Source organism: Etheostoma spectabile, chromosome 18, assembly GCF_008692095.1.
Source record: "Etheostoma spectabile isolate EspeVRDwgs_2016 chromosome 18, UIUC_Espe_1.0, whole genome shotgun sequence".
Lineage (NCBI taxonomy): Eukaryota > Metazoa > Chordata > Actinopteri > Perciformes > Percidae > Etheostoma > Etheostoma spectabile.
Window position 1 is genome coordinate 6,858,343 of NC_045750.1, and position 23,406 is coordinate 6,881,748.

General features: G+C 41.3%; 1 protein-coding gene across 1 annotated transcript in view; it reads left to right on the forward strand.

Annotated features, from left to right (window-relative positions):
* Positions 1-3,055: 3,055 nt before the first annotated feature.
* susd6 (sushi domain containing 6) overlaps positions 3,056-23,406 on the forward strand; it is a 31,632-nt gene continuing 11,281 nt past the window's right edge. The window contains exons 1-2 of the mRNA XM_032542653.1: positions 3,056-3,324; positions 11,492-11,686. Of these exons, the coding sequence (XP_032398544.1) occupies positions 11,533-11,686 (154 nt within the window). The 5' untranslated portion in view covers positions 3,056-3,324; positions 11,492-11,532. The remainder of the gene's footprint in view (positions 3,325-11,491; positions 11,687-23,406) is intronic.

A 23,406-nucleotide genomic window follows, 5' to 3' on the forward strand; every position in this document is an offset into this window, starting at 1 on the left:
CTGTACAAAGGTAACAATTACTTTGGCTCTCCTAACACAGTATGGTTTTTAGAGTAGCCTATGTATGCCCTTGTGTTATCGACATGAACACAGTAACACAAGAACAGTAAATGATAGCAAACTAATTACCACATGTGCTCCCTATGGAATAGATTATCTGATTAGTTGGACCACCTCGCTGCATATATTTTCATAATAATGAGCAAAATGGCAAGGCTCAGCTGCCTCATGTTTCTCTCTGGCGTAGACCTGTGTGTCTTCTCCTCTGTGTCTTCCTGTCAGAGGATCTACAGGAATTAAAGGCATGTCAACGCGTTAAGCAGGAGCTCTTATTCTGTGAATCGTTAGTTGGCCACATAGACAGTTTGAGGTTGACCAGTGCCAGGGATTCTTAACCTCTGGGGAGATGAAGGGACGGGAATCTTTCATAGACAAAGAGGGGAAACTAAGACAGGAGGGGGGTGTAATTAGAGCCAGCGCAGGGATGGTGCCAACATTAACTGGAATTTGAGCAAGTGAAAGTGAAAGATGATTCAATAACAGCTATGTAGAATCAAAATATAAATGAAATTGCCAGGTAGATATCATGAATAGCTTCACTAAATACTATAAGTCATTCAAATAAATCCTTGTCTAGACAACTAACACAAATAGGTTTGGCTTGCTAAATTGTAAAATGAGTGTATTTTAAATTAGTGTATTTTCTTAATAGGCACCTATTTATATGTTAAGTGAAGTTGACTAAGAGGATACATGCCAGACTACTGTATGATATGGATGGAATGATCCTCACATTAAAGTGAAATCTAGTGTATATTTTCCTTGTTAACATTTCTCTATAATAAACCTCATTTGGATGCCACACATGCCCTCTATATTTCATGGGTCCACAACATCTATGACACATTTATTTTCTATAGATATGTGAAAGACATGCTTAATTCATTGTTTTCTAATCTCTGACTGTAGGACAGAAATGTTTGCAAATACTTAGGGTAGGGTGATGATTTCAAAAAATAAGCAACTTCCTCTTGATTTTGTTTGCAGTGACCATTTAGGATTTAGAGGTTACTGTTCAGCGCAAACTGCGGTTCGGCACAATGAGAGATCTCCCTTTTTCCCTCTGAGTGAATTAAAGCAAAATTTCCATTCACTCGTTCTACCTACTATCTGCATGGACATTGTGGGAAATACAGTGCAGTACTACATAGTGGAATATACTCATACTGCATACGTTCATCACCTGTCTATTCATTCATCATGTTATGTGTTTAACAACATTTAAGTGTAGACCTAGATCTGATGCATATACACACTGTAATGAGTCAACATTGCTATGTGATTAATGAGCATGATAAGCGATTGGGTGGCTAGAATAAACAGTTTGGGAGAAATCGGCCACCCTTGCCTAATACCGCGGAGCACCTCAAACCTGGGAGTTATACCAGGATTCAGGGACACAGAACTATATACGTCAGAATAAAACATCTTTATTATTTTACAAAAGTTATTTCCAAAACCTAAGCAATAAAAAGGTATGTTCAGCAGTATCAAATGCCTTATAAAAATCAATAAATAAAATAAAAGCATCAGTATCAATGATGACTCAATGATCAAGCCTGTCTAATAGCAATCTGGTATGATAATGTGTATTTTTACCCCTGATGAAAGCTCATTGACGTTCATCAACAATATGTAATAATCCCTCATTCAGATGATTAGCATAGACAAATGCCAGCAATTTATAATTGTAACATAATAAGGTAATACTTCGTAATCCAAGGTACGGAGTGTGGATTGGTATCTGGAGAGATGCCACTTCACCTCCTGGGCTCTGCCAGGTGCTCTTGAGCAAGGCACCGTACCCCCCTAACTGCTCAGGGCGCTGGTCCAGCTGGCAGCCCACTCACTCTGACATCTCTCCATTTGTGCATGAATAGGCCCTGAACATGTGCGTGTGTGTTTGTGTGTGTGTGTGTGTGTGTGTGTGTGTGTGTGCGTGTAATTACTAACAAAACCAGAGTGTAAATTGTAATTTCCCCGCTGGGGATCAATAAACAGTACAAATTATAAATTAATTGGTCTCCATTTATCCATAAAAGATGATCTTTGTTAGGTTTGGGGATTAGAGTGATGAGACCTTGTTTCAGTGGGAGAACGATTTTTGAACGGAGTGTCCGGCTAGTCCATACAACATTCTGTGATGGTTTATTGGCATTTCTTTAAACCAATCACAATCGTCGTGAACGGTGCTGAGCGCCCGGACAGAGCCACGGTTCCACTGTAAAATAGCCAAGGGAGGGAATTTGGTGGAACATGTGTAGGCCTACGTTCAAACGTTGTTTTTGTCATGCAACAGAAAACTCCGATTGGGCAGATAGTCTAGCTAGCTGTCTGGATTCCCCCTGCAGAGATCTGAGGAGCAGTTACCCATAGTTCTCAGAAATAGACCAAAGTTTGTAATAGACAGCCGCCGAAAAGAGCGAAATCTGGCGGAATTTCCGGCAGCAAAGGAGCAATCCCAGAAATGGAACGTAGTGGCTACAACTCAACATAATAAAACCAAGGATCCAACAAAAACTGAACTAAAAACATGACCTACATACAAGCAAATCTGTTGAAAGGAATGAAGTGCAGCTGGAGAAAGTCAGGTAAGAGGAAATAGGTGACAATAATGCATGTACACAGGTGTGGAGGTAAATAGGCTTGAAAACACAAAAGTCAAAAGTAAAGTAAGACATGACACACGATGAGAGGAAGGTTACAAAATAAAACAGGAAACAGACTAAAGCGAAACCAAGACCGACAATCCATTCTGCAGGTAATCACACAATATTACGGCACATTTAAATAGTGAATGTATCTAAAATGACACATATACCACGATGCATGAACTGTTAGTATATAGTTGAGACGTTTGCAGTTTCTATTGTTCTGATTTCTAGTATATTGTTCTTTTTTGTCACTTTCCTTTGTCTCCCCACCAAATGATGTGCTTTTATTATGAAGTCGAGCCTTATGTCGGCTTGAGCGATTAGGATCCGCCCTTTAACCGAAGTAGCCATGGAGACCGCGCGAGAGCGAGGCAGCTGGTAGAGTTCTCACAGCGAGGGTTTCCGCTCACCTAAAATAAAGAGCTGGCGAGCCGAGGACAAGGAACAACGGAACAGCAGCGTTACTGACGGAACTAGGCGTTCAAAACGTTATAATTTTTTTGGTATTATTTTGCCACGTTCTAGTTTTGGGTGTATCCATTTATACAACCGTTAATTCGTCGGATATGAAGCAGTGAGAGGAGGGCTCGCCGCTGGTAACCTTTAGTTGGTGAGTCTCATCTGTTTTTCGTAAGCTAAGCACACTTAACGTTAGGCCACTACGAGATCTCTTGTCTTTCTCTTTCCTCCCGGTTGTATTTATTTTATTGTAAAATTGGAAACAGGAAAGATGTTGGCCACGTTGGGGTAATACTTAATAATTTGTCAAGGGGAATAATGAGTTGTCAATTTTGTGTTTGTCACCTAGCTATAACTAGCTCAAGTGTACGGTCATGTTAATTAAGCTTGCTTTATTCCAAGCACCATTTGCACTTTTTCTATTAACGTTACTTCTTACAATCCTGAGTTTGTCTAGATGTGTGCACGTAGCTACGTATGTACGTACATGTGAATTTATGTGTATTTAGCTATATCTATTTTTTTATATTCTTAGGCTATATGTGTAGTGGTCCAAGATCTATACGTTACCATGTTCAGCTTTGTTGTCGTTGTTTTTCGCCGTATGTCCATTTCTATGGCCGTTGAGAGCAAAATCCAAAAGAACAAAAACCGGAGTGGCTAAGTAGCCTTGCTAAGGTTAAACACATACAAGGAATTTGATTACGACTTTTTGTTGCTCTCACATAAATAGACATAGGGCCCACGGCATAAAACAAGAACAACAAAGGGCAGGAAACATTTGACTATTATGTACAGATAAGTAAATATAAAAACTGTATTTACATATTAGCACGCATTCATACGTGCATATAGCCTACGTAGACTACTAGACTAACAACTCGATGAACATTGTAAACAGTAGGACAGTAGTGGAATGCAAATGGTGCTGGCATACATACAGAGTTACTGATACGACAGGTTGCTTTTATATCTGAGGTAGCTGGATGACATACACAGTCAGTAGATGTTTGACAGATATTAACAGGTTTGAATGATGTGCGTAAGGCTATAAAATATCATATTTACTTGAAAGGTGGAGGACTGGTGTTAAATGCGTGGTTGTACAGGATAAGCTACGTGTTAAAGTTAGGACACGTTATTTCTGACAGGTGTCCAGGTTGCTTTAACGTTTTTTCAGATAACATACCCTTGCTTGACAAAGTCCTTAGCGATACAATAGCAAAGAAAACCGGCTCGAGTAGCTATAGTTAGTCCAGTCTCTTAACGTTAACAGCTGTAGCGTTACTGTATTGTTACATTATGGTAATGTGAACAGAATTTGTCATGGTGTAGCCTACGTTGTAACAATTGTAAGTGTAGCTACTTTTTTTTTTTTAGAATGTCCTTGCTTTGCTTTTGTTTTTGTCGTGTGTGTGTGTGTGTGGGTGGGTGTGTGTGGTCCTAGCAGCCCACCACACTCTTTGTTTAAATAGCTCGCAGTACAGTTGCACGTGTCGCAGCGTGTGACTCTGCTTTAGAGCTACCATGAAGGCAGTTGACCACGTTTCATTCAGCTGCAGAAATGTATTATTGAGTTTTGAGGCTCTGTGTTGCTCAGATATTCCCTTCACTGTAATTTTCTCACTTCCTGGCCTTATGCTCCAATAAGAGTTTCTTGTTAACTGGGCAGGGTAAGATATGACTCTTAACCACAGCATAGGGCAGGGAAGTCCAAAGGTGAGCTGTTGTTTATCAACATCACGGAGACCAAAGATGAAATATACATTTTAAGAGACCTCAGACAGTCACATTTTGAGAGACAGACGTCATGGAGAGGAAGGTAGTGTTAGGCGTGCTGTGTCTAAAAGGGCCAACCAATGTTTTGATCAAATCGTTTAGATTAGATTATACTTTATTCATCCCATGACGGGGACAATTTGTTGTCACAGCAGCAGCATTTTTTCAATAACAGCAAAAAACAAAAACACACAACAAGTAAACACACAAGAAATACAGGCAAACAAAATGGCGTCAAATAAAGGTATTTTAAAGTGCGGTTGCCATGATACAAGAAACAATATTGCAGTGTTAAGCACCACATGTTGTTGTGAGAGTTGAGATAAACGATAATGATAACGTATTCACCAAACTGCTCTACTAATACTGTGGTAGCTATTCCTAAATTATTGTCAGATTGAATTTAAATTAGATTTTTACATCAGTGTGATAAATGATGATATATATATATATATATATATATATATATATATATATATATATATATATATATATATATAACATGTTAAAGTATATTTATTATCCCAGAGAGCTGTTTCTTCTTTTTAACAAAATGAAATAGAGTTGCTGTGACTTTATTCCTCACAAGTATAAAACCCACTTTCAATGAACATTCTCCTGCTACTCTGTCGAGCTGGACAGTGTTCCGCAACCAAATCTAAAAACTGACTTAACTTAACTGTGGCTCAGTGGTAGAGCGGTTGCCTGCCAATCGGAAGGTTGGTGGTTCGATCCCTGGCCCTGCAGTCCCACGTTGAAGTGTCCTTGGGCAAGACACTGAACCCTGAGTTGCCCCCGGTGCTGCGCATCGGATTGTGAATGTGTGTGAGTGTCCAACTGTGTTGTACGGTAGCCTCGGCCACAGTGTAGGAATGTGTGTGAATGGTGAATGTTTCCTGTATGATGTAAAAGCGCTTTGAGTAGTCGTTAAGACTAGGAAAGCGATATATAAATACAGCACATTTACTTATAAGGATGTTGTTAGGATGTTGGATGTTGTCCACTTTGTCCCTAAAATTCAGCCAACAAGATGTTTGATGGCAACTGTTAGTGACATTGTATCAAGTGAATGTGTCTTCTTCCATTATTTCCTGATGTTGTATAATGTTTTAAATCATTTAATTCGAAGTGATCCACAGTACCAAATGTTTTGGTGTTCTATTTAAAGACATCTTATTATGGTGGACAGTTATGGCTAGATTCAAACCTCAACTTAATTTGTTTGTCAAGATCCCTCATTTTACTCCCATTGTTGAGATATTTACACCCTGTACACACTGACATTCACAGAGGAGCTAGCACATATACAATGGGCAGCTTTAATGGGGGTGGTGCAGTTGGAGACCTGGGTTTGATTCCTACTACAATACACCAGCCAATGTGCCCCTGAGCAAGACTTAACCCCTAGTTGCTCCAGAGGCGTACGACCTCTGACATATATAGCAATTGGAGGTCGCTTTGGATAAAAGCGTCAGCTATATGACATGTAATGTTATGTACTGGTTCTCAATTTAAAAACCATTGTGTGACTGCAGCAGAGGCCCTTTCTGTTAGACAAATTAGCTTAGAGAAACATCTTGTCAGTAAAGATGAAATAAAAACCACTGTGTTTGGCTTCAATCCCGTTGTCAGAGTATAACCGTGTTGGTACAGTTTTATCTTCTCCCTCTTTTCTTTCCACTCTTTTTTTCTCTTCTCCATGTTTCTGACTGTTTCTGTACCCTTCCTTGCGGCAGTACAGAGGTATGCTCGGACGCTGTGGGGCTTAACACTAGATATATCCTAACAAAGGGTCCTTTCTGTGCTGCCATGCAGAGCCCCATCTCTGGGCTCCCTCCACAGGCCCAGGCGGGCTCCACCAGCAGCAGTAGCATTGGGGCCTATCGGGTGAAAATCTCCTCCCGGCTGTTTCTTTGGCACACTGAGTGCTCTCTGTTCCCGGACACATGCCTGCGCTGCTGCTCTCCCTGGCTCCCTTTGCATTCCAGGAGCTTCGGGCAGCTGAAAAACTGCGGTAGCAGCCTGCTGGCTGGCTGGTTGTCTGACTGGTGTCTGAAGTGGAGAGTTGCCTAGTTTTTTCCCCATCTGACAAATAGCATTGGCATTTTTTGCAACGTAATTTAGGCCTCTACAACTAACTACTAACTAATTATTCACATTTTTGGTTAATGTTTTGAGTAGGTTGCATCTTCAATTCACTTGTTTGTTTAACCAACTGTTAAAAACCCCAAGATACTCAGTTTACAACTGTATAAAACAGAGGCTAAGCAAATCCACTGTCCTGTTCTGTTCCTCTTATGAAACAAGGAAGTTGCCGTGTCCTTTTATATGAAGCCAAGTATGTGTTTGCCTTTCTTGCAACATCTGTTTGTTTGAGCCATAGACTGTATATTAATGGACAGAGCATCCAGATCAGCAAAGGGATGCATATGCGGAAGTACCTTAAAGCATCCATATTATTCTCATTTTGAGGTTCATTATTGTATTTTGAAGTTGTACCAGAATAGGTTTACATGGTTTCATTTTCAAAAAACACCAAATTTTGGTTGTAGCGCACATTGCGGCACATCCTCTTTTCACCCTGTGTGTTTGGGTCTCTGTTTTAGCTACAGAGTGAGACATCTCACTTCTATACTATCTTTTTCAGAGGACATTCCGAAACCGTATCTCACTCAAAACAGCATGGATAGGTTTTTTTTCTTTTCAAAGTTTGTATGTGTATTAGTTGTATGCGTGTGGAAGCACCAGAGACACAAAATAACACCCCAAATCTCAGAAAAGGTGATTTTCTTTTTTTTTGTAACATGGGCACTTTAAACCTGCATTCCATCTGAATTACAGTATATGGTATGAGCTGACATGTTTTTTTTTTAAAGTCATATATGTTAAGTCGATCTAGGTTACTTTTGCTTGTATTTGTATTCCTTTCACTAGACATTCTGGTGGTGCTTTAAGTGTGATAAGATACATATGATGTCATCTGTCCCATTCCAGTGACATTAATATGACTGAGAGTAGTCATACTGGCTTGACTGTCATCCATTTAGAATGACTTGGCAATGATACTAATTTCAACCATGACTTCAATACAACCTGTTTGACTGTAGACTGTACAGCAATGGCAATGGAGGCCAAAAACGGTGTTTTGGGAAAGGCGTTTGGACAGGGCTTCATGCGGTGGGGGGCAGAAAAAGTGTTTTTTTTGGGGTTTTAACAAAAGATTTTGTTCCGGGAAAAACCCCAAAAAAAAAAAAATCTTTAAAGGGTTAAAAACAGCAGCAGTGCACCCCTCGATCTTTTGGGTCTGTAAATTCTTCGGCAGGTCTAAAAACAGGAAACCCCGGGGCCCGGGTTTAGAAAGTTGAATCCAAATTTAAAGGGGTTTTTTTGTGTTTTGCTAAAAAAAGGGGGGGCCTGTTTGGGTTTTTAAAATAAAATTACATGCACAAGCATACATTCAGTGCATTAAAAGATCTGCAAAAAATCCTTTAAGGCTCCGAGCTATCTTGTTCCAGCTAATTGGAATTTTTTGTATTTGTGGGTCCCTTGCACGGGTTAATGACTTTGTCCTTTCTCGGGACGCTTTGTGGGGGAAAGGAATAAGAAAAATTTGCTTAATTTTTATTTTTGCGATTTTCCTGGGCGTTCAAAAAGCTGCCCTCAGCTTTTCCGGGGGGTTACCCTTTGTTTATAAAAGGCCACCCCAAAGGGGTTTATTTAACCCCAAACAAGGGCCTTTAAAAACCAAAACGGGGATTTTTTGTCCTGTCTGTGACTTTTGTTCGTTCTTGGTATCTCTAGGACATTAATCGGGGGCAAAAAAAACTTTATTGATTTAAAGTAGGCCTCTCGGTAACCCAGGCCTTCCCGCAATGCTTGACCCCAAACCCATGGAAAGTGAGAATGGGCTATGGACGAATTTTTGGCTCGGCCCCTGCGGGGTTTTTTTGGATGTCTCCCCCTTTGGTCAATCCCAGTCCCCAAAAACTTTTCCTCCCCAAATGGGGCCCTTATGTCATTTCTCCCCACGGGTTTTGCCTCCCCGTCTTTTTTTGGGGGCCCCCAAAAAGGTGGCAGGAGGTGGCGGCCCGGGCTGCTTGTTTTGGAAAATTTTGGATTTTTGGGAATTTTAAAAATGTAGCCTAGTGCAGGGACCCCTCAAAGGGAAAACGCACGGCAGTTAGAAAAAAAACCCCGGGAATGTCCCATAACTGTATTTATGGGGGCGGTGGCAGTCCAGTGGCCACGCAGCAGATCAAAAATTTAAAAATTCGCGGCCCTTTAAGTGCACCCCTTCCCCTTCTGTACCCAATTAGCTCAGCAGATTGTGTAACTTTTGGGCCCCTCCCCCTCTCTTGAGGATGTGTGTTCCCAAAAAAAGCTAGTTCCCCAAAAAAATGCAAAAAACTGCACCCGGATCTTTTGGGAAAAACATTGCCAACCCTAGTGCACTCATCTCTTTTTTTGTAATGAGGTATTTTCCGTTGAAACCCCCAACAACAAAAACGTGCTTGTAGGAAGGATTTAATTGTTTTGCGGGACATTTAAAAACAGATATAAATTTAAAGTAGAAAATGAGAAATAAAGAAAAATGACTTTTTCAAAAGTGGGCCCTAGTGAATTTATCTTCAAAAATGATGCACCCAAACTCAGGCTAATCCCAAAAGTGGGGCCCATAGGGCCCCGGTTTGGGACACAGCTGAGCTGTGGTGGTGGGCATTTTTAAATTCAATTTTAAGTAATTCACCCTTATAAAAAATTTTTTAAAAAATACTTTTTGAGGAACGCCGTACAAATAAACGTTACTTTAGGGACATTTAAAGGGGGAAAGGGAAAAACTTATTTTACTAAAAAAAAACATAACAAAAACTTAACTTTGGGGAAAAGGGGAATGCTGCCCATCCCCAGGGGAGCCATAAACCAATTAAAATGTTACTTATTCAATAATGAAGCTATGATAAAATGCAGCTCCTTGGCCAAGCTCCTCTCCTGACCACCAGGATTTTTTGCAAAAGTTGCAGTTGTAGTCACAGTTTTAGCGCCTCTCTCTCCTTAATGCTTCTACCTCAGCAACAGGGGTCTGTTTCCCTGTTACGTCATCTACAGCAGACTGTAATGGCTGGTTTATTACGTAAGATCTTGTGGCAGAGCCAAAAGTTGGGATCGAGGGGAGATCAGAGGATTCTCCTGCTGCTGCTGCTGCTGCTGCTGCCGCCACTGGTGTTTTTTTTTTTTTTTTTTTAAAGCGTGCTAGAAATTGCTGTCTGTCAGCCTGGGGGTTAGTTTAAATAGCAGGATGCTTTTTAAAGTTGCTGACACACAATGCAGATGGCAAAAAACTAGTGGCAACAAAGGCGGACTTTGGCGTCGCCTCACGCCTCCCAACCCTGGCCAAAAACTTGCATTTGAACACATCACAAAGACTGCCGTCGATGGCCAACTAGCATGTACGCTCTGCGCCTGCGAAAGAGGAAATAACTCTACATGCCAACAGGCGGCAGTAATCTACTCGTTGTACAAAAAAGGGAAACCGGATATATAAACCGTTGCTATAACACTGTACATAAAACAAAACAGCGTTTGCCCTCCTGAATTAGTCAGCAGCAGCACAGAGCTATCTTTCTTCTGGGTTGTCATCTGTTCTCTTGGCATAAATGTCTCCCTGCGATAGGGAAACAGAGGGCAGAGTGGCCCGCCGCTGCTGGCTGGGTAGTTTGTAATTCCACCCAACATGTCATCATGTTACACTTGTAACAGACAATGAGCCGTGCAGAGTTGTCACAGATCTGGCAATAGCACTGTGCTTTCCTAGAATGTAACAAGTTTTGGAATTAAAAAGTTATGTTTTACTAATGTAGTGGCTAAGCTGTTTTAGCTTGCTTAGTCTAGCACCAACCACGATGTAGAGGAAGAGAGGTCTACAGTCTTTATATTAACTTACAGTATAGGACATTATTTTTCTTAGTTTAGTTTTCAAAAAAAATTTTGGCCAGTTTTGACAGCCCTATGTGTATGATAACAGATGAAATGAGCCTTCTGTGTGCGCCCCTTCAACTTTATTTGGCTATTTAGTTTAACTCAAAGCAAGCAAAAATCAGATTAGTTCCTCTCCCTAATCAACATCTCCAACGGCAATGCAATATGTTGATTTGGCCAAAAAACCGACCAGGGTCGACGAGTAGTGACGGTGCCTCACACATTGCAAAATCTAGGGTTGACATGCCCTCACAGTTGGCCAAACTTGGAAAGACGGCTGACAATGGCCTTGTTGCGTCAGCACCTTTTTAGGAACCAAAGTATGAGAAGAGGAAATACACGAAGAGTCATTCATTCATGCTGTTCTTATCAGTGAACCAACTCCAACTGGTATTTGATGATGTGCAGAGAAGGCCTTTTCTCTGTCACTCTCTTTGCCTTACAGTCTTTCTAGCTCTCTCTCCATTCCCTTCTGTCTCTCTGGGTTGCTTTTGGTTACATAATCCTTGTTGAATGTTGATAGTAATCCGCGTCCTCCCTCCCCCCTCTCTCTATCCCTAAAGGTTAGGACGTAGAGGACTCTCACTGGTTGCCGGAGGAAAAGATGTGCGATGGAATGGTAGCGTTTCAGACGAGAGCCCTGTCCTCCTCTTCTTCTTCTTCTTCCTCTTCCTCCACCTCCTCCGCTCTAGCCCACAGGCTGGCTGCCTCCGCGCTTCTCCTCCTCTTCACCCTGCTCCCTCATGGTCACGCATCAGGTAAGACGCGAACACACACACACCCACAAATTTCTCTGTCTTTTTTTCCACATGATACACATTGACTAAACTGCCTTCTTCATCCGTCTGTTGTGAATTGATTGAAGCTACCCCCCCCCCCATCTTGCAGGTCAGTTAGATTAAATTTGCTTCCTTTACCCTTGGGTTGTGCAGGTTGCTCTCTCTCCGAGCTGCAGCTGAGAGCTCAATCCCACCAACTGTGTGGATCCATTCACTGCCTTAATAAGTCACAACCGTTTTCCTCCGCCATTGAGAGATGATGTTGGCTGTGGTCACATTGCTGTCATGAGGTTTCAATCAGCCATGACATTTAGCGTCCTCTGAGTGCTTTTAGCACGGCTAGTGAGCGTTGGCTATTGCCCTACAACAACCTTGAGATCAGGTTTTCAGATTGATTTAATTGTATTCTAGTGTGTGTGTGTGTGGGGGGGGGGGGATTTGGTCCACACTTGGAAGTTAAAGTAAGCATACAGTAGTTAACACAGGTATCAGTGAGCAGCCACAAGAACTATGAGACCTAAGACAAGACCTATATCCTTTTGTTTTGTTCTTAAGGAATACAATGTTAATGGCATGTACTTACTGAACCCCATTACACACAAAACACACACACACACACACACACACGCGCGCGCACGCTCACTCCCCTCACATAGCCAGCTTGTGAAATGAGCCACCAGATGTCCTTGCCACAGTGAGGAGGCAGACTGTGTCAATAAGTAAATTGTGTGTGAGGGGTGGTTTGGGGTTCTGGAATGTTTCTAAAGCTTTAAATGTTTAACTTTCTTTATTTGCCTTTTAAATAAATGAATGTGTGTGATCAATAGCAACAGACAGAATAGAGGGAGAGAGAGATGGGCAAGAGGAGGGCACTGCTGATCCCAAGTGTATTCTCTCTCTCTCTCTCTTATGTAATACACATGATTCATGTTGAGCCTAGAGGGGCTGGTGTCACGCTCACGTTCTGCATCCAACACACTCACACACATACAGTACACTGCCTACCAATACTAGGGAGATGCGTCCTCAAATCCCCAGCCCACGTGCTCTGTGTACTGTATTTGTGTGTGTATATGCATGCATGTGTGCAAACCTACCCCATACTCGGATTATGTGTGGATGAGGAAGGTCATACCCTAAAATCCTGCGAGTCAGTTTATCAAAAGACAGACCCTGTATCAGCCACATTCATGGCAGTTGGTGCATTACATAGGGACAAGAATTTCTTCTTATTACCCATGATCCAACTGCACCTTGCCATTCACCTGATGGAATAGGAGAAAAAGATCTTTGGACTCCACCACAGACTCCACCACAAGGACTATTTTCAGGCTTGTGACAATTCATGAACTGTGTGGTCTAAACCTTTCCAGACCTTACTGTCTCATTAGCTTCTTTAAGAAATCTTTACATAGTTTCTTTACTTGTTTTAAGCATGTAATGGAAAACTCTAGGTGGTGCTTCAAATGAGCTGACAATACAAATGTTATTTTTAGGTGTTGCCATACCTGTGTATTTGTAGCATAATTACTTCCTTGTAATGCACAAGGCAGTATTCATTCTGACTCACAGTTCAAGAATTCTGGCTCTTCAAAATGGTGTACAGCTCTGTGTATAGTGTGAATTTGCTCTCTTGCAAGTGAATGTAAGCTCAAACATATTAATAACACCAGGTAATGGCTTTTGCACAGGTTTCTCGGGAAAACCATATTGAAATAATGTAAGTCCCTTCCCTTCCTCCTTCCAGAAGATGTCTGAGTACAATTTTTTAAAGATTTCTGATAAGGGCATTTTCCATTCAGACACTGTAGTATGTAACTTAAATATTTAATCACACATCACAGGCCACTTTTTGAGAATGGAAGATTTTGAATCGTAGCTCCTTGACAACAGCAGTTACAGAAAATGTTTTGATTGTTTTTATGATCATAGTTTTGATCACATGAAAAAAGATGACTTTAATGATGTTTATTGATGACAAATAGGTCCTGAAGAAAAGGGAAAATAAATCAGGGCAGTAAAAAGGGGGGTGTATGATGTAAACATAAAAAGACATAACAGCAATTCCAATACAAAAACAGCCAAACCATGAATTGTAGTATTCCCAGCACAGGAGAATGAAATTAAATCTATAATTAGAAATATTAGCATAAAAGTGAGGTACTCATTTTAAAGCTTTAAAGTTATTGTGTTGTTAGTTCTTCTGTTCACCAGCTGCCCTCTCTCTCCTGCTCAGCATACATAATGCACATAGGCACTCCTTTGTTACAGGGATAGAGATTGCTCTGGAAAGTTTTCATGAATATGAAATGTCATCACTGCTGACACTCATTCCAGACTCATACAAATACCAGTGTGTTGTATGAATAGAAATGGATACTAAAAAAATATACAGCACATCATTTGCATCCTAGAGCTCTAAACACTAGAGACAGAACAGACCTGTATCAATTTTCTATGTTTGTCTATGATGGTTCATGTGTCACTTTGAGTCTTTTTGTGGATAATACTTTTAGGAAATTTGACCTATAAGTAATGGGGTGTAAGCGGGAGAGAGAGGATGATACACAGTAACGGTTGAGGTACTCTTTACTCCCATTTTTGGTGTCTTTAACAAAGAAAGGAAAAGCTTTGAGCTTCCACATTGGTGGCTTCATGTTCTCTGTAGAAAGGTCAGGACATCAATTTCTTGTACCTGTTAATACGCTCTGTTAGGAAGTGGTCACAAAGCCTTTTGGGGACGTGGTATTTTTTAGAACCAATCACAGTCAAAGCCATGTCTTTTTTTAATTTGTTGTTCAGCCGTTCATTGTAAACAAGATTACTAGTTGGGTATCTGCTGAGCAAATTACTGTAAGTGGCTGCCTCACATTGGTGTTTGTGATTACTGTGTATGATTACATTTGTGTTAATGATTCAGGACATTCTTCCAAAAGTAGCAACGTGCTAAACAAAACATCCTCTGCTTTCAAGCAGGATGCCAGTAAACGACCACAGCAACAAAGCAGCACTCTGGGTTTTGCGTATGCAAAAGATAAATGGCGTCAGTTTGGAGGATTTTCACGGCATAGTGCAAATATTACTTGTTCGTGTCTTTTTTTTGACTATCTGACATCCCACTAATGTTGGCTGCTTAGGGCTCAGTTCCTCATATGGCGTCAATTTCTTACAGTGAGCCTTTGTGGTTTGTTTCAGAGGAAGTGGACCTACAGCGAGTCAGAAATGACAGAGTAAAGTTTGGAACTCGGAGTATCAAAGGGTCTCTTCACATGGATCACATGCCGTGTTTTCTGCTCAAACAGCGGCAAAAAGATTCGGACCATCCTTGTGGGTCCACTTAAATAGATAAACTGTGCCCTCTAAAAACCCATTGTCTTTTAAAGTTGAGTTAAAGCTGTTCAGGAAAGCGCCAGCGAGGACCAGAAACCTCCCACAAACAAGCCTACTGTGTGCTCTGTGTGTTGGTGACGTTTATGTGTGTTTATGTGTGAGAACGGGAAATGGCTTTTCCCCCAGCCTGGAGGAAAAGTGGAGTCATACGGTAAAGTCAAGAGCAGGGGGAGGAGAGCAAGAGAAGGAGCAGAGAGCTGCCTTTCTAATTTCCTCTGGGATTAGTGTTTGTTTTTGACAATCGATTGTTGTCCATTCTTGGCTTGAGTTGAATACATTTTTCTCCACCCGATGCTGGCCTATCTCAAAGACGGATGCCTTTGTTTTGGCAGGTCTTGCATCACTGTGTAGGGCCAACCCAAGGATTTGAAGATGTTTTCTCAAGCTCAAGGAAAAAGACTTGACAACTCCCTTTTTTTTAAGAACAGAGTAGACTCCAGTGGCTAGCATAGCGCCACTGCTCTGACCACAGAGCAACATTTCTGAATGAGCATGTCCTACTTCAGGCATCTTCAAACAGCTGTAGTCTTTGAAACTTGTGCGTGTGCACATGTGTGTGTGTGCGTGTGCGTGTGTGTGTGTGGAAAGACCACACTGTTGGTATCCAGCCCTCGCAGAAAGTTTGCTAGATGGGCTGGGTATACAAACAGTGCAGCCCAAAGGGGGAAACAATTGTTCCTGTGCAATTAACTGTTCACAATAGTCCCCTGAAGTCCTGTTAGCAAGGCGGTTCACAGGCAGGCAGGAGTAAAGCACTACGCTGGCTCCGAACTCCTTTCTGAAATGCGAGAACAAAGAGGGCTTGTAGGGGGGTGTTGGAAGCCACAGGCCAAACCACAGCAAGCTGCAGCTCCACTAGATCACCAGTCTGCAATTAAGACTGTTAACTGGTGTGTGTGTGTGTGTGTGTGTGTGTGTGTGTGTTGTGCGTGTGTGTCTTTTCTTCTTCTGTCTCACTCTCTCTCTTTAAGGCTGCAGCCATTAGCCAGGTAAGACTCATTAGTAGCAGTCTGGTCGAATCTATCAGCCTTTCTTTTTCATTACCTGTGTGTTAATCACTTGAGCCATCACTCTCTGCTCTCAGCCTGTGTCATTTGACAGCTCTCCCACCCAATCAAGCCCTAACTTAAAACTTTAAACGCCTCGCCACACAAAGAAATACTCTATAGAAACAGATACTTCAGTGCGGACAGGCGACGCAAGACCATTGAGCAGACAGCTCAATTACTTGGTAAAGAGCCTAGATGGCCACACACAGTGCTGCCACTTCACTTACGAACACTATGCTTATCATAGGCATAGGTTATTTTAATTTTTTGACTCTCATTTCTAGCGTTTTGGGTGTCTTAGTTTCAAACCTTTCTTCTGATCCAGATGTTTGCGTTTGCCGTTTTGTGTGTGCAGTGTGCTGATCACCATCTTGTTATTTCTCCGCTGATGACAGGTGGTGTATAGTAAAGGTTAATGAATGTTGAAAGCAGGAAGTGGTGGCACTGGCAGCACCAGGCGCAGCAATAGTTAAATCTGATAACACACAAAACAAGTTTGAGATATATGGAGCATTTATAAGATGTTACTGGTTATTTGTCATGCTAATGCAGTGGATTTAATGTTGAAACCTACAGAGTTATTATTTTTAAAAACACAATGTAGCGTTGATTAAAGCGTTGTTTTTTTGGCCTCTCTACAGAACTTCAGGATTATTTTGAAGCTACATTAAGGCCGGGGAGAGGAGAGGCAGTTTGTAAATTGTTTTCCTGTGAAATGTGTGTGGTTGTCTGAAGCAGCAGGCAGTCGTAATGATTTCCAAAGGGCCTCATCTGAGGGACCAGCCTGCTGAGTAGAGGACATCTCTGACTAATGAGCTGCTAAATATATCCCCCAGCCTCTCCTGTCTTCTGTTGCCATTGCTTCTGTTCTTTCATTAAGTCTTTTATTCATGTTTTTCTTTGCTTTCATTCTGTTTTCGATCATCTTTGTACCTATGTTTAGTATATACTTTTTTCCAGTATCAAGCTGTCTCCTGAAAATCTTTCCAAAGTATAACATAGTATTTTGATCTTTCTCTTTTAAATTTCTTCTTTTTCAAACGGTTCTGTCTCCTTTTTTCTACATCCGTCTTGCCTTTTTTTCCCTCCTCTTTGATGTGTGTTTTTCAGGCCCACTGAAACAGTGTGGGACGATTTTTTTGTTGCACCGTTAGTCAACAGCCTCATCCTGTTCAAACAAGTTCATCAGCTTACCCATAAAGCACCGAGCATCCTACACACATGGTGAATTTGCCAACTGGTTGAGACATCCACGCAACCATGTCATGACGCTGGTACAGCATTGTGTCTTTTATGAACCTGTATGGAAGGGCTGTTATCTTTATGACAAGTTAAAGGCTTGCGGTTTATTCATTTAACCAGTTTTCTGTGGCTTTTACCATTTTTCCCTTGATTTCAAATAGGAATATTTAAAACTGGACATAAATGCAGAGAAACATCCCAAATATTGATTATAAACCATGGAGATAGCAGTTGTTTGCTAACCTTGGTGACAAATAGAGTTGCGCCTGTAGGTGCTTCACAATAAAGTTTTCTAGCGGTTGTTATGCTTTTAATGTGAAGCAGCAGCATTCAATGTTTGGTTTGCATTAGCTCCACCTTAACACAGCAATGACAACTCCAAGCCACAGAAATTCTTAGGTTAGACAGCAGCTACTAAAGAACTAAAAGCTGTGTATAAGACGTACTTCTTTTGAACAGTGCTTTCTCTTTAGCCGCCTGGACGACCATCCGTTTATCACCACAACAGCTCAGCTGAGGGCGGCAACTGTCATGTTTGGACCGAAATGTTGCCGTCAGTCAGCGTGGTTATCTCCCGCTGGGAATGCACATTGAACAGAGTGGAACAGGGACATGCCTCAACATGCCACAGCTTTAGCGAGACATTGAAAATGGGGCAATACTGTACTGCATCATCCACAACCCCTAATCTAAGTTTACGTCCAACTGTAGCTCTGTCAGACACAGACCAAAACTTCTACTAGTTCACTAAAAGAGGAAGATGTAGGTTCTTCAAACACAGTCTCAGACTGCAAAACAAAGTAAAACACTTGATCTGGCAGAATTGCTGATTATGAGCTGAGTGGAAAGGCTGGGCTATGCATGTGCTATCTTGCTGCATTCATGTTGCTTGTTGTCATGGGTGGAGATGGTGTACAGCTGTTTCTCCTTAACTGACTGCATTTCAGCAGATATGGCTTCATCATCGCTGTCTTATTTTCAGGCCGCCTCTGCTTCAAAAGATGCAGGGGAAGAGAGAGAATGACACTCCACAACCCATGATTCTTAGTTGATCTTCCTCCTGAGGGAATTCAGAGCATATAGGTTGGGTCAGAACAGCACCCCTGGAGCTATCAGGGGTTTAACACCTTCCTTCAGTTTTGTGCTTAGTTGCTGACTTGTACGCTTGAGGTTGCTACTCACTTATAGCAGGGCCTCCCCAGTTTCTGCACCACCCTTTTGACACAGCCAGAATTCAGTTTCTACTGTCTAACATTCAATGTTTCCTGTCTACCTCCGATTAGTTCCTGTTTTTTTGTTTTGTACCGTCTAGTCCCTTATCTTAAACTGTACCCGGTCCATTATGATGGAGTGTTGAGTTGTTTAGTGGCCAGTTGGCTTAGCTCCACTCTAATGCCCTCTGTCCTTATTACATCATCTGTATAACGCAGCAGCCAAATAGCGACGGTCTTTGTACAGGCTACACTGGAGTCCATTTGGATAATTGTGTCAGGATTTATAAGAAGTGTGTATGTATGTCATATCTATGTGTATAGGTCTGTAGATTTAAAAAAAACAACCTGTTACCAGAGTCCAAAGATCGTTTTTAAATTGCTGGGTTAGTCTTACCAATCGCCAAAATAATCAAATTTACACTGAGAAATGTAGAATTATATGGTGTTTTTATTGTTAGATAACTGAAACAGTTTTTTTCATGTTGATAGGCTAATCCTTTCAGCACTAAGTAACAGCTTTTTGAGACACGATATCTTTAACAGCTTGTGTGTGTGTGGGCCGAAGCCATTGTTATTATCCGTAGATGTCCGTTGGGCTTGAGTCACAAATTTGATTAACTTACTTTGCACTTTTTTTAAATCACTTGTGACATATTTGTTGACTTGAGACTTGACAACTACTAAGTTACATTTATTTTAGTATGTGTAAGTCAACAACTATTTATTGTTTATTGTGCTGTGCTCACTTTCACACTCTCAAATGCTCACACAGCTATAAGTTACTGTTACCGTTTGTAACATCACCTACATAATTTATTCTAGCGGGAGGCCCATTTAGGCTTTGGATGTTGTTGTTGTGATGATGATGATGATGATGATGATGAGGGAGTGGATATCTGTGTGTCCATCCACAATCTGTTCACTGTGTTGAAAGTCTAGCCGATGATACAAACAGTACTTTGTATCTTCCTCGTGGTGATAAACAGTAGTTTGTTGGTACCTCTCCCAATGGACTTCCTCCTGACAGCTAAATTCTAGTCATTTAGTTTTTTTTTTACATTTGTCTACCACAATCTTTTGAATTCCCTAACTAAATACATTTATTGTGTAAAGTTGACTCAACTTGAAGCTTTGTCAAACTTGCCTTGACATGGCTTGTTTGGCTTTTACTTGAGGCTAAATGGATGGTTTTCCAGGAGTTTTTTTTTTTTTTAGGTCTTGGGAATGTTTTGTTGTCACTGCCAAATACAGATAGCTAATGATGCTAATTCTAGCATTTCTGCTCATTTCAGTAGAACTGGCGTAGTAAAACCAGTGAATCGAGATGTCCTGATCAAGTTGTTTTGCCTCAGATCCAAGTCATTTAGCATCTGTCTCGCTTGCTAATGCACGCCATTGTGTGAATTGCTGGCTGCTGTTTTGTGTGGTCAACTGTTAATGTGCTCAAACCTCTATTCATAAGGAATGGCAGTTTCTAAAACCCAGAGCAATCATGGATTTAAAAAAAAACTTCTTTAACATTGAGGCAAGGGGAATACAGATGAAAAATTGCTTTTTGGCTAATCATGGCATTTTTAACCTGCTAAAATTAAGTTTTAATAATTTGCGCTGTACTCTTCTTGCATAAACTGAATTGAATTTTAAAAAAAAACAGTTTTAAAGTTCATAGACAGTACAATCTTTCAAAAAATATGGCAATTGTAGCAACAATGTATGCAGACTTGCAGTATCTGCACTTACTTTTTGCAAGTACGTCATCCTCCCCTCCACTTAGTTTTAGTGTATTTTGAGGTGACAGAAATCTGCAATAACCTACACTTTCTACTAAACATGCAGTATGTGAGCATGTAAGAACCCACTGTTAACAACAAATGACATTCCACTTCTCTCAGCGGAGCAGCCTGCATGTGTTAAGAGGTTGTACACTTGCTGCCATTTGCTCACCCTCTTGGTGACTTGCTAGAGCAGCTCTATCAAAGTTCAGTTGGACTGTATTAGGGGGGCGGGGGCTGTAACAGTGACTGCATTGTTGAGTCATTGGAGATATAATGCAAAGCGTGGGACACTGTCTCAGGTTTTGATGTTTTTTTCCCCCCTGCCTCTTTGTTTCTTATAGAAATCAATCAGATCATGAATCCTAAATCCTGTTACAAGTCGTCCTGCTCTCTGCAGTTTGACTGCTCCAAATAAAGTAGCTTTTGCTCTAGAAGTTGTTTTGTGGTACTACCAACATATCAGCGTGCCAGCCCTGGTAAACAGGGTTGGAATTATCTCTCTGACTTTCACCTTCAACAAATGTTCCAGGCTCAGCACTCATAACTCTGCTGGCTGGCTGGCCCAGCCTACTGAAATATGATCAGCCCACAGTTGCATTGACAGTTTTTTAGGAGGGAGTGGGGCGGGGGGGGTGTTTGAACACATGCACGTGTGTGTAGGAGGGGTCTCACACACTCTTTTGTTTTTCCTCTGAAAGCTGAGAAGAAGGAATGTCTGCCTCCCAGCTGTCCTTAGCAGTGAGGGTGATAGAAGAGAGCTGGGGGAGCTCACTGTTCGCCTTCGTTAACATCCTCCCATCTGTTACTCGAGGGCACAGTGTGCGTGTATTCTTGTATCTTTGAGGTTAGAAAGAGGATCACACAATGGCCAAACCCCCCTTGCCCTCACCCAGTTTTGCCTCTCATGCATATTTAACCCTTCAAATGCAAAGTTGTCTGTTGTCCTGTTCGGAGGCACGCTGCTCAAATCTGTCCCTGTGACCCATCCTTCAGCGAGCAGGACAATAGGGTGTAATAGCAGCGCACGTGGCTTGCTAAATGCATTGCAACAGCAGGGGAGGAATTGGTGGGGAGAGGGAGGATGTTTCTGTCTGTTTAGAGATTTCCTTCACCCTGGGTGTATGCAGTTTGTGTGTGTGATTCTGTGTGTTGCAGCTGCAGGAAGAGTGACGTGCGGACGGCTAAGTTCTCTGGAAATGCTCTTTTGGGACCCTCAACCATTAGACTTATTTCTTTCTGGCAAATTTCCTGTTTAAAAATGATTTTTCTTTAAGTTGAAATATTAAATAATTGACTACTAAATGTTTTAGCTCCAATAATGTGAAACATGACATTAGGAAAATCTTTAAGACAAGCATAGTAACATTACATAAGAACAAGCATAGTAACATAAAAGGGGAAGAAAATATGATAAAAATATCAGATATTGGTAAAAAATCCTACTGGTGCATTGTGCTCTTCCACACACTGTAATGAAGTACCTGGCTGTGTGTGTTTCATAGCGGGTAAAGGCTTGTTGTGGAATTTCTTAATGCCTTCTAACCACTAGTACTTGTGTAAGTGCACTAGATATTTTTTGACATTTAGAAAATAATTGGACTGGCTGGCTGGATTGTAGCACGAGGTTTTACTGGCATGAGATTGAGAGCCTGCTTTGTTGTGTTTCTAAAGGGAGCACACGTTTCAAAAATGGACATTTTACTATCTTCATGGTTCGTTTAGACTGACCTGACTTCAATGGCCTCTGATCTCTCTGTAAGAATTAACCCTCGAGTGGGTTAAGCCTCACACTGAAACCATTTCTTAGCCCTGATGCAGGGAATGCTTTAGTTTTTATTGATGGGGATAAAATGTCAATTTTATGTTCATTTAAGCAACAACAACACAAATACAATATTTTATGATATTAAAGAGGCATTGTTTACTTCATAGGCTGTGTTATTACATTAGCTGTGTCACATAACAGTGACATAACCTGTATCCTGGGATTCATTCAAAACTTTGATTTGTTTGTTTGAAAACAGTAATAAATAAATATTTATTAAATATACCTGAAAGAGGCGATTATCTTGTTAATCACAATTATCTCTGAGATGATTAATTGTACAGCAACATTTAAAATTCTTACTGCTCTACATGCATTGCATGTATACTGGAGCTGTATACTTTATTTTGAATGAAAATGAAAAAAGAAGCTTTATATGCACATGTCTTTTCTGAAACAATCCTGCAGATCAAAAAGCAATTCAAAGTAAGATAATGAATGCCGTTAACACTCCTCTGTCTTCTGCAGTTGTGTTGGACTGCCTCCAGCGCACCACAAAAGATCATAACGGTGGCTGTTGGCTAGAGACTATTGTTGTAAACGCCCTCCCCCCCCCCAAGGCCTTCTTGTCCCCTGCTGCCTCCCACCCTGGGGTCATCCATTTATCACCTTCACCCCTTCCATTAACGCCATCTACTCCTGTTTACTGTAGAAATGACACTGTTGTCTTTTGGAACCAGTGTACAATACAGACAGTGGAACATTGCAGACATTGGTTTGCCTTTTTCCCTCCACACTATTCTTCATCCTCCTCCTCCGCCTCCTCCCCCCTTTGTCCGCAGTTAGGTCCCTCCACCTTCCCTCGGAGTCCCTGGAGATGGAACAGCGGCGCTTTCTTAGAAAAATATGTTTCATGCTTTATGGCTTCAGCTTTGTTCGACATTCTTTCTACCCACAGTAAGACAAGTACAACTTTATAAGCTGTTTTTTTCACATTTTCTTTCCCATAACCTTTGCCCCTGTTCAACAAAATCTGCTTTAGATTTCTCTTTTTGAGTGAGTTCCCAGCTGTTATAGAAGAACAGAATATGATAGCGGAAATGAGTCGGACTGCGTGTATGTCAGTGTTACAACATGATGACTTCTCACTCGCCCACCGCATAATATGACACTGCAAGTATGGCTCACTCAAACATTATGCATCCTATGTTACAGATCCATTTCCCCCCACCCGGCGTGCAGAGTCATGTCACTTCATACTGTG